This window comes from Thermomyces lanuginosus, assembly GCF_041956635.1.
Source record: "Thermomyces lanuginosus strain ATCC 200065 unplaced genomic scaffold VTN49scaffold_46, whole genome shotgun sequence".
NCBI classification, from domain to species: Eukaryota; Fungi; Ascomycota; class Eurotiomycetes; order Eurotiales; family Trichocomaceae; genus Thermomyces; species Thermomyces lanuginosus.
In genome coordinates, this window is record NW_027192379.1 from 119,348 (window position 1) to 130,057 (window position 10,710).

Here is a 10,710-nt window from a genome sequence, read left to right on the forward strand (position 1 = left end):
CCCTGCATATTGTACTCGAAGTCTTCGGCAGGCCGATTTCTCTTGCAGATGCTGCAAAAAGAAGAACTAGTTCCTTCTTCCAAGACCATCGTAAATGTTTATTTGCAGAGCAACACAGTCGATTAAGGAAGGCGCTTTGTTATGAGAGGAACAGCCAGGTGGTGAAGGTCGGGCGAGGTCGCGTTGTAAACGGAAAGGGGAAACAGCAAAACAAAAAGCGCGATGCTGACTAATAGTGAAATGTTGATCACGTGATAAGTAAATGAGTCACGTGTTCATAAATTTAGTGAAGCTGATTACACCCGCACCCAGAGCGTCCGTGTTAACATTTCTCCGTTTCCGACCCCGTCTTGGCACAGCGACCTGAGCGACCCACAGGCAAGGTGTCATTTCTGAATGAACTCGACTCCTGACCCAAGAGATCTAAGACGCCACGTTCGACTTGCGGATCGAGCTCACTCATTGCACTCCTGAAATTCGGGTCGCACGACACAGGACATCAACATGTCGGAGCAAGTACAAGAACTCTTGGATATCCCACGGGATTTCCTGAAGGATGGCATGCAGTTCATCCACAAGTGCCAGAAGCGTACGTGAGCTGCTGCATGGGAGACTGATCTTACGCTGACCTCATTCAATTAGCCGATCGGAAGGAGTTCAAGAAAGTCTGTCAAGCCGTCGCAATTGGCTTTGTTGCAATGGGTGCCATTGGGTACATTGTCAAACTAGGTGAGTCTTGATCTTCCGGTCTGACCGAAGACCATAGCTAACGAGAATTCATAGTACATATTCCGATCAACAATATCCTCGTCGCATGATTGATTCTTTTCTATGATTCGACACTTCGCAGTCATCGGCTTGCGGATTTAATATGCACGGGGCGTGGTGTTGCGCGCGTCAGGAACGGAGTTTGGATGTACTATAACGACTTTTTCTTCTCTTGTGACCCAAAAGAGTTCTATTGCATTGTTCAATCAAGCATTTGCATTACTTAGCTAGTGCATTGGTTGAAGTTTCCATTCGAAGAGGATACCACGGTGTCAATGTTGGGTTCGCTGTACGGCTCCAGAATAAATCGGCAGGATCTTGGTCTTCTGTTCATTTCCTGAAGGTCGGAAACAATATAATTACCTGGGCCTCTGCCTTCTCGAACCAAATATCTTTCTGTGTTCAGTCTGAAATTGACGGTATAGAGTTGACGAAAGCTGGCCGGGTTAATTGTACGTACCTAAATAGGAAATAGTAAACGTTCTTGAAGCTCATTGGATGAAAAATAATCACGTGATGATGTTATCGCGTCACAGCTCTGCCTGGCCTGGAAGCTTCATGATCGCCAGGGCAAGCAAGATCTTTTGCAACGGAATCCGATTCTAGTGTTCATTCGAATTTGATTTGATTTCTAATTCCGCGACATCGCATAGACCGCCATGTCGGCCGATCTTCGGTCTCTTATCAACGAGCTCCACAAAAGCTTGGAGCAGCGACAACTCGAGAATGCCGTCAATATCCTGTCCCGGGCCAAACGAGCACTGCTACAACTAAATGCTCTGACGCCGTCTGAATCGACACCACCGCAGATTCTTGCGCAGGCACGCGAGATCCTCGAATTAGGAGCCATCACTTCCATCCGCTTGACAGACTCGGAAGCCTTCACACGATACTATCAGCAACTGCAACCGTTCTATGATCATGAACGCCACCTAGCATCGACAGGGCAGACGAATGTCGCCAAGTCGAGTCAGCGGAGCATCATCACGGGTCTATACTTGCTGCTTCTGCTGAGCTCTGGAGATTCAGCACAATTCCATACCGTGTTGGAGGGATTGATTGTGGAGGCATCTTTGGAGGGCCGCCGTGTGGAAGATGATCCATACATCAAGTACCCGGTTGAACTGGAGAGAAGCTTGATGGAGGGTAGCTACGACAAAGTATGGCGAGCAACTAAGTCGGAAACTGTGCCAACGGAGGATTTCGGGCTATTCTCGAATGTACGTTTCCAGCTCTTTTCTGGCGAGTTCCAACTGTGATACTGACAGTTCATAGATCTTGGTTGGCACCATTCGACGAGAAATCGCCGAGTGCTCCGAAAATGCCTACGAGTCCCTTCCCATCTCCAACGCCAAGAACCTTCTCTTCCTCGATTCCGAAGGTGCCGTGGTGCAGTTTGCTCAGGAACGTGGCTGGACGCTGCGAGACGGTCGGATATACTTCCCCTCTCAAGCCGCTGCGCCGCCGCCGCCTGGTGCTCCTGGAGCACTGGCTCCGGAGCCGGCAGCGCGTGGCGACAAGGCCTTTGCACCGCCACTGTATAGCAGTGCTGTGATCGAGAATACGATCGGATACGCGCGGGAATTGGAGACCATTGTTTGATTGACATTCATCTGGGTTACGTGGTGTGTAATGTGTAGGTTCTACAGCGAATGGATCAATTCCTCGCGTTGTTCTATTGCTTTTAATTTGCTATGCTATCTCGACCCTCCACAAACACAATCTCTTGTCGTAGAAGCTACTCGACACGACAAAGATGCTGCCATCCTCCTGCCCCTGTGGTTGGTATACGTCAGACGCGTAGTTCATACTTTCATGCTCCGTGAATTGCGCCAACACTCGAATAGTCCATTCCCCAATGTCATCCGTGGTAGCCGATCGCCAGATGATCTCCACGACCCTTGTACCAGCATGCATGCAACTTGCCAAAACCACGAATCGAGTTTCGGTGGGCCCACTATCAGAAACTACTCTCGAGGATAGAAGATTTAGGCGCCACATGCCACCGCCGAGTCTATGCTCAGCGAGAATCTTGCCTCGCGGGGGTGTAGCGTGATAAACACGCAAGTACTCATCGTAACTTCCAGTGAGAAGAATGGGAGAGTCCCGGACGAGACAAGAGATCGGAAGGGGGAAAATAGATGTTACACCCGCGGTGTGATGGCGGGCTTGATCATCGAGAACGAAAATCTGTCGTTCTTCAAGCGACGTGTCGCTCACGTCCTGGAATTGGTGCGAGAACCTCCGTGTTTGGAGAGCACCAAAGTCGTTGCCAGTGAACATGTAAGACGTTCTTTCACCGTCTACAGTGGCGGTGTATGACTCGAGCGCGACGAACCACGTCTCGATCCTTTCCCGTGACGTGAAAGATGTTTGTTGGAGGTCATCGGGCGACGACGCTTCGATGCTGCGTTGCTGGGTGGTGAACATCGATGTCCGCCCATCGGCGAACGTCACCGCAAATCCATCTTCATCTTCCCCGCCGGAACGCGGAAGCCAACTCCTCGGCGTCCAGGCAAGAAACAATGCACCTTTGTCCGGCGTTTCATGGGCATCAAACTTCCAGAGGAGCTTGAACTCCGGGTGTTCCGCTCCTGATGAGATTGAATACAGTGACACAGACCCATTACTCCCTGCTACGCCAAAAAGATGTTTTTTCCATGGATGGAATTTTAGATCGAACACAGCATAGGGCAGGTCTATTCGCGCATCATTGATTTGGACTCTTCAACATGTACTCAGCATTGAATCATTGACATTCCTTAGCGATCTACTCACAGGGTCTTCTGCTTAATATCTAAATACCAGAGTTGCAAACTGCCTGTCTTTTTCTGCGCGATAACAGCATCACCCTCCTTATCTTCAGAGAGAAGATATGTGCCAATGACCAAATATTCAGGATCACTGGGCAAGAACTGGAGGCAACTTGGTGGTTGGGATAGGTAAGCCGTGAAAAGGGAGGAAGGGCATTGCGTCTCCATGTTGTTTTTCTTCGAATTGACGTGCTGGTATCGAGAGCCGACTTCCGAGGGTCTGGTGCAGCTGTCCCGTGCAGATCCCCGCAATTGGGTTTGGGTGACTTCGGCCTGCTGAAATTTTGAAACACGGTAACGACCCATAAATTCATAGAGGAAAGGCGTAAAATACACGTTATATACCGTCTCGTACAGTATACTTACGGTAGACTCGTCCTCATCTCATAAATTGGACTCTTGGAGCCGAAGCTGCTGAACCAACAGACGTCGGTTATTTACGAACACTCCGTATGGAGTTCATGCTGAGGCATTCGTCATGACGGGGTCTACGTAAAACCACAACGTATCCCTCTTCTGCAGGACACCGTACTGACCGTAAATCACGTTTGGTATCTAGGTATTGCAGTTTGGCGTTCATCTAGACAAAAACGAACAATTACATACGTGCGAGGATTGTTCAGGTAGGCAGGGCTACTAAAATTAATTAACTTAACCGGTCCTATGGAAAAACATCCATTCAACGCCAAGTATATGCATGGTGAAATCTCAGGGGGGAATTAGTACGAAGATTTCAACCGAAGAAAAAGAACCGAGGCCATGCACTGCTACTCCTTACTTCTTTCAGGAAGCACTCTGGGTCATCTGGTAGAATGGATGGAAGTCATGGGATATAGGGGCATGCGGCCGCATCTGTTGAATCCTAATACTATCGTAGCAGAACATCCAGGTTCAAGATGACGCGCTGGCATCGTCTGCTCGCCCTGGCAGTATCTGCCGCGCAGCTGTGCGCCGCGTCGTCGGTAGATGATGCACTGGCCAACGCTAGGTCGGCCATTGCTGTGACAGCAGGGAGTTCGTCGGCCGGCTTGACCCTCACGTCTCTGCTCGCAAAGATTGCAGACAATTCGGAACTGAAGAATGCAGTGATCGAGGCACTTGGGGAGGCTAGCTCTGATTCAGAGGAGCTGAGCGATCCTTACGGTGAATCACCACCAGTATATCCTTCGCGTGAGTATCTCAGATCTCACGAATCTACAGGACCGATTTAACATCATTGGCAGCCGAGGCACCCGGCACTGGCGAGTGGGAAGATGCTTTCAAAAAAGCTCGGGAATTGATTGCGTCGATGAAAGTCGACGAAAAGATCGACGTTCTTATCGGCCGGTTAGATGCCAAGGGATGTTCTGGTTTCACTGGCTCAGTCGAGCGACTGGGCTTTCCAGGCATTTGCTTGAACGATGCCGAAAGCGGAGTTAGAACAGGGAAACTGGTTAACGGTTATCCGGCGCAGATCCATGTTGGGGCCTCTTGGAACAAGACTCTGGCGCTCGAAAGGGCACGGTTCATTGGTCGAGAATTCAAGGCAAAGGGCGCCAACGTCCTCCTCGGGCCGGTCGTTGGACCTCTTGGACGCATCGCGAAGGGCGGAAGAAACTGGGAAGGCTTCACAAATGATCCCTATCTGGCGGGAGCTCTTGTGGCTCCGACCATTCAAGGATATCAAGAGTCCGTCATTGCGTGTGTCAAGCATTTGGTCGCCAATGAGCAGGAAACGAATCGCTTGCCGCCTCTGGCTGGTTACCTGGGCATCCTCAACCATTCCGTCTCTTCCAACGTGGATGATAGAACTATGCACGAACTCTATCTGTGGCCCTTTTACGATGCTGTGAAGGCTGGAGTCGGGTCCGTCATGTGCGCCTACAACCGGGTCAATAATAGCTATGCCTGCCAGAACAGCAAAGTGATGAACGGTTATTTGAAAACTGAACTCGGGTTCCAAGGCTTCGTTGTCAGCGATTGGAATGCTCAGCAGACTGGGATCGCGAGCGCAAACGCCGGGCTTGACATGGCCATGCCCAACTCGCGCTTCTGGGGGCTTGGCCAGCTCAAGGCCGCAGTTGCCAATGGGTCTGTGAGCGAGAGCCGTCTCGATGATATGGTGGCTAGGGTGCTGGCGGCGTGGTACCGGTTTGCCCCATTCGAGGAGCCCGGACTGAACAAGCATACTTCTGTGGATGCTCGTGATGAAGCCGCAGCGCCGATTCTGCTCCAGAGTGCAGTCGAAGGTCACGTACTTGTCAAGAACGTTCGCAACGCACTGCCACTAAAGAAACCAAAGACACTGTCAGTGTTTGGCTATGACGCTATAGGAGGCTCGAACACTTCTGCCACTTCGGACGACATTTTGTACGGGTTCGGTCTATCGAATGCAAAGAGATATACGGACGGGAGACCCTTTACGGGCTTCGAGATGATGCTTCATTTTTCCACGCTTGTGCCAGCGGGCAGCTCTGGACCAGATGTAGCTCTTGATGGCACACTGATCACTGGTGGAGGTTCCGGTGCTATCACGCCAGTGTCCTCAGTCGCTCCCTTTGACGCCATCAGCCAACGGGCGGCGCAGGATGGCACTACCCTATACACCGATTTCAAGTCAACGAACCCGGAAGTCAAACCGTCGGATGCCTGCTTGGTCTTTATCAATGCCTTGGCGTCGGAGGCCTGGGATCGCGGCACTCTTGCAGACGAGTACAGCGATAATCTCATTCTCAATGTTGCATCCAAATGCGACAACACGATCGTCGTGATTCACAACGCTGGAGTTCGGCTTGTCGACAGATGGATCGAGCATGAGAATGTGACAGGTGTCATTTTCGCTCATCTGCCGGGCCAAGAAAGCGGGTCGTCACTCGTCGAGATTCTCTACGGACACCAGTCTCCATCCGGTCGGCTTCCATACACCGTCGCAAAGACGGAGGAGGATTATGGCAACCTCCTAAACCCTACGCTGCCCGACCCTGCGCATCCATTCCGCCCGCAGTCCAACTTCACTGAAGGTCTCTACATCGACTACAAACACTTCATTGAGAAGGACATCACTCCTCGCTTCGAGTTCGGATACGGGCTGACGTACACCAATTTCTCCTACTCGGATCTGCGCATCTCGAAGAATCAAACCGCAGACAAATCGTATTTGCCCCCAGACCACTCGCAGACACCTCCGGAGGGTGGACTTGCGTCCTTGTACGATGTGATTGCGACAGTCGAAGCGACAGTGAAGAACATTGGCACCGAAACGGCCGCGGAGGTTGCGCAGCTGTATGTCGGTATTCAAGGGAGCGGGGTACCAAAGGCTCTCCGGGGATTCGACAAACAGCTGATCCAACCTGGAGAGAGCGTCAAAGTGTCGTTCCCATTGAGGCGGCGTGATCTCAGCAAGTGGGATACTGAAAAGCAGCAATGGGTGCTTCCGCCAGGGCCGCATAGAGTAATGGTGGGCAAGAGTGTTTTAGACATTCAGCTCGAGGGGGAGCTCGCGTTTTGATATTTCCTTCCCTTCGTTTTGTCTATGCTAGTTGAATATAGTAGTTGTATCCTGTACATAATACGTAGTCTTTCGGAAGATGATAACGAGCTCCAATCTGATGCCATCGCGATGTCTTGACAACGACCGATCGTGATATTTCAAAGTTCAACTTTCTCATCTTGAATACATTCTGGCATTTCCCACAGCGATCAACCTTGTCTGAAAATTCCTCAAGACTTCTGCCCTCCTTTCCTCGTTTTGCCTCGATTCTTGTTGCTCCTCTTCTTCTGTGCTGTTTCGTTTTGCGCCTGCTCTCCCGCCCTGTTCCCCTTCTGCTCTCCTAGCTTGTTGTCCTTCTGCTCCGCTTTCTGTTTTTCCTGTTCTCCTTTCTTGACCTCCTTCTGCTGATCGTTCTTCTCAAATTCGTCATCGTCGGAGTCCCCCTCCTCATATTCTGAAAGCATGCAATCGATAATATTCAAGGCCTCGTCGATATCTTCTGGATTCCATGGCCTCAACCCAAAGCTGAACAGAAAGTTTGTCCATCCACCCCAAGCCTTGACAACCTTTTTCTGTTCAGGGTTGAGCCATTCTATTTCCGAGTCGACATCGTCCAAGTCACCCTCAGCGTAGCCATCACTATCATCATCATCGCCATCAGCTTCATCGCTGAGTAATGTATCGATAATTTGCAAAGCCTCGTCGACTTCACTGGGATCCTTCCAGGGCCTCAATCCGAACGCAATGCAGAAATTCATCCATCCTCCATATTCTCTGACAACCGCCCGCTGCTTTGGGGTGAGAAATGCTGTCTCCGGATCATCATCGTCTTCCTCGTCGTCTTCCTCTTCCTCTTCATCATCGGCGAGAAAGGTCCGGAGAATTTGCTTGGCCTCGTCGACATCATCCTCCTTCCAGGGCTTCAACCCGAAACAGATTAGAAAATTCGTCCATCCGCCGTATGATTTGACTATATCCCGCTCCTCAGGAGTAAGAGGCGGCTCTATTCCCTGGAGATCAGCAACAAACGGCTCCTTCGTCCGAAGATGATAGTTGTAGTGAGGTATGCATACGAAGACAATCGGTAGCGGCCATCGTGTCGTCCTGTCGTGCCTCGACGGAGATTAATCGTGGTAGACAAGCTTGCGAAGCTCTGAGACAAAGTCTGTCAGTCCGATACTAACACAGTCGTTTGGAAAGCTCTTCAGGTCTGGTCGGCCAGGATAAGAGCTTCCCTAGCCCGGTTTAAGTTTGCAGAAGCTCTCGATAGCTTTGCGGGTGGAGTGGAGACCGGCAGAGCTAAGAGATCAATGCATGAATCCGGATTCCCAAGATGTTACACCTCACCACTAGCAGTCTTCCTCTCTCACGGCATTACTGATTCGGAATGATAGGCTCCTTGACAAATGCATGCTTTCTCCGAGTAAATGCACGTTGTATTATTTCTGGTTTTTCCGGTGAAAGACCTTGTTCGTGCGTTCATGGCAAATACTATTCTGAACTAATAGGGCACGAACGAGGTTGCCTTGCATCCGATTAAAAAAAAAAAAAAAAAAAAAAAAAAGGAAATGATGCATTCCATCCGAAAGGCATGCTCGGATCCCTTAATTTGGATCAGTAGTGAGCTGGTCATGGAACCAGTCGCAGCACTGCAGCTGGACAAGCCCAGCCAGCCATAACTACGCTGGTTGGAAAATTCCTATCGACCGGAAGCGGACAATGGAAACGCCATATCGCGCGGAGCGGGCCGCTAGAGCCTATGCCGTGGACACACTTCAAATACCTCGCTCACCCAGGACCTAAGAAAAAAAGAACGATGATCCTTTCGGGGCCCATTCTCGTATTTCTCCTTCCTTCGATGTCGCATGACCAGCACGTTTTCAGCGCAAGGATGATGGGTCGACTTCTCAGCAGTAGCAATTGGGCAATGGGACTGAGGGTCGTTACAAGGTGATGTCTGGGTCTAAGGGCCGGATATCGGTGCTCCGAGTCCTCAGAACGATAGGGCCTAGGATTTCTTCTGTCTTGATTCCCTTGCATAGCTATTTGCACGATCTTGATGAGGACGCGCCGGAGACGCATGCGGCATCGAAGGACAAACCGATACGAGAATGGGACTCAGAAAGGCACGCAGTGACCTGATGTGGTCTGCATTAAACTAAAGAAGTTATGAGAGTATGAACTTGAATTATTATATGTACATTTTCTTCAAGCGGAGCTTCTCCTTTGGACACATCTTGCAAACGGGTCGCTGTTTGACGATGCATGACCATCTGATGTCGACAGCTCTGCGCCGAGGATTCCGTTGGTAGGCCGTAGCCCAATGCCGGAACGGCGGGAGTGGATGCCTGTCTGGCACCTGTAGCTCCAAAGATGGTGCACGTCCACGCTCTTGGATGTCAGACATAGAAGTTTTAGAATGTCGACTCTTTCAAGCCGGGATTCACCCAATCATGGCATAACTTATGTGTTGCAGGTCAGAATTCCTGCATTTCATGTAGTCCAAAGCGAAGCAACCGCGAGGAGCACCGGGTATCCAACGCCAAACTGCAACAGCCGTTCGTCCATAATACTCGCGCTCCTCATAGAACAGGTGGGAGCTCGTATGTTTGAATGAGGAGAAATCATGCTGTCAAAACATGCCAGATGTTCATTTCCCGTGCATTATTTCTTCGCATGCTGCCCGCAGCTCTGCGACACCTTTAACACCGTTCCACTTGTCCAACAATTGCCTGATCTCCTCCCAGTCCTTCTCCGCTTCTTCCCTTTTATCTTCCCGCAGTAGCCGTCGTAATCGATCTGGCGTATTGAGAGCATACTTGACAGTCTCTCGTTCCGCCGCTCTCTCCTGATTTTCTGCTCTATTCTTTGACTCCTGGATCCGTCGTCGGAGATCCTCTGCTTCATTGATGAGAGCGCCCGCTGTTTCAGCCACGAATCCCACCGCTGGTCCCAATGTTTTAGTCATTGTCAATGGCGCGCCTCGCTCCTCCATGCTTTTCCGCATTGTGCCGATCGTTTCCACAGCCCGGATCAATTTGGAGTAGTTATCATACACAAGTGCTTTTTGCTCTCCATCGAGGGTACGAATATCCGAAACAAGCGTATTCTCGGCCTTGAGCACAGTAGAGAGAGACGATGTCTCGAGAAGCTTATCAACATACTGCCGTGCATCGAAATCGGCATTGTCTAGCTCCGAGCTGAACGTGTGCAATGGTAATTGGGACACGTCATTGGCGTCCGCTGGCCGCGGGCCGGGACTGTGTGAACGTGTTGCATTGGGACCGGGAGACCGTAGATTGTAGTAATCCCGTAGAGCGGCGCGGTTGCGGCGATGGGCTCCGGGTGAAACGGCGCGACTCGTCGATGCAGGGGTTCCGCTGACCGTAAGCGTGCTGCTCGTCGTCTCTACCGACGACCGACGCGAGGCTGTGGTCGGTGTTCCCGACGCTACGACCGAGGAGCGATGTGAATCGAACGCTGACATATCGAGCTCGTGGTGTGGTGTTGAATTACCACCAAGCAATGTCCAGAGATGCTTAGCTGAGCTCCATCATCAGAGCTTCGGCCATCCGACGATCGGCTGAGCTTTTACTTCATTTGGACAGAATTACATACATACAAATGTTCATAATCTGCTATGTAAAATCCGTGCATCAT

At 50.7% G+C, this 10,710-nt stretch overlaps 7 protein-coding genes across 7 annotated transcripts; 3 read left to right on the top strand and 4 right to left on the bottom strand.

Moving 5' to 3' along the window:
• Positions 1 to 504: 504 nt before the first annotated feature.
• Positions 505 to 818, top strand: VTN49DRAFT_7289 (uncharacterized protein; the record flags this gene model as incomplete). Its single annotated transcript, XM_069415541.1, has 3 exons — positions 505 to 589; positions 643 to 729; positions 784 to 818. The coding sequence occupies 3 exons, from the start codon at positions 505 to 507 to the stop codon at positions 816 to 818; spliced, it is 207 nt and encodes a 68-aa protein (XP_069264715.1).
• Positions 819 to 991: 173 nt separating this feature from the next.
• VTN49DRAFT_7290 (uncharacterized protein) lies at positions 992 to 1,263 on the bottom strand (the record flags this gene model as incomplete). Its single annotated transcript, XM_069415543.1, has 2 exons — positions 992 to 1,160; positions 1,229 to 1,263. The coding sequence occupies 2 exons, from the start codon at positions 1,261 to 1,263 to the stop codon at positions 992 to 994; spliced, it is 204 nt and encodes a 67-aa protein (XP_069264716.1).
• A 164-nt stretch (positions 1,264 to 1,427) lies between these two features.
• Positions 1,428 to 2,370, top strand: VTN49DRAFT_7291 (uncharacterized protein; the record flags this gene model as incomplete). The annotated part of the gene is made up of 2 exons (XM_069415544.1): positions 1,428 to 1,988; positions 2,044 to 2,370. 2 exons carry the CDS (start codon positions 1,428 to 1,430, stop codon positions 2,368 to 2,370), a joined length of 888 nt encoding a protein of 295 aa, XP_069264717.1.
• A 90-nt stretch (positions 2,371 to 2,460) lies between these two features.
• On the bottom strand, positions 2,461 to 3,749 carry VTN49DRAFT_7292 (uncharacterized protein; the record flags this gene model as incomplete). The annotated part of the gene is made up of 2 exons (XM_069415545.1): positions 2,461 to 3,493; positions 3,547 to 3,749. 2 exons carry the CDS (start codon positions 3,747 to 3,749, stop codon positions 2,461 to 2,463), a joined length of 1,236 nt encoding a protein of 411 aa, XP_069264718.1.
• Positions 3,750 to 4,477: 728 nt separating this feature from the next.
• VTN49DRAFT_7293 (uncharacterized protein) lies at positions 4,478 to 7,068 on the top strand (the record flags this gene model as incomplete). The annotated part of the gene is made up of 2 exons (XM_069415546.1): positions 4,478 to 4,751; positions 4,805 to 7,068. 2 exons carry the CDS (start codon positions 4,478 to 4,480, stop codon positions 7,066 to 7,068), a joined length of 2,538 nt encoding a protein of 845 aa, XP_069264719.1.
• A 212-nt stretch (positions 7,069 to 7,280) lies between these two features.
• Positions 7,281 to 8,145, bottom strand: VTN49DRAFT_7294 (uncharacterized protein; the record flags this gene model as incomplete). Its single annotated transcript, XM_069415547.1, has 2 exons — positions 7,281 to 8,053; positions 8,124 to 8,145. The coding sequence occupies 2 exons, from the start codon at positions 8,143 to 8,145 to the stop codon at positions 7,281 to 7,283; spliced, it is 795 nt and encodes a 264-aa protein (XP_069264720.1).
• A 1,555-nt stretch (positions 8,146 to 9,700) lies between these two features.
• On the bottom strand, positions 9,701 to 10,537 carry VTN49DRAFT_7295 (uncharacterized protein; the record flags this gene model as incomplete). The annotated part of the gene is made up of 1 exon (XM_069415548.1): positions 9,701 to 10,537. The coding sequence occupies one exon, from the start codon at positions 10,535 to 10,537 to the stop codon at positions 9,701 to 9,703; it is 837 nt and encodes a 278-aa protein (XP_069264721.1).
• Positions 10,538 to 10,710: the final 173 nt, after the last annotated feature.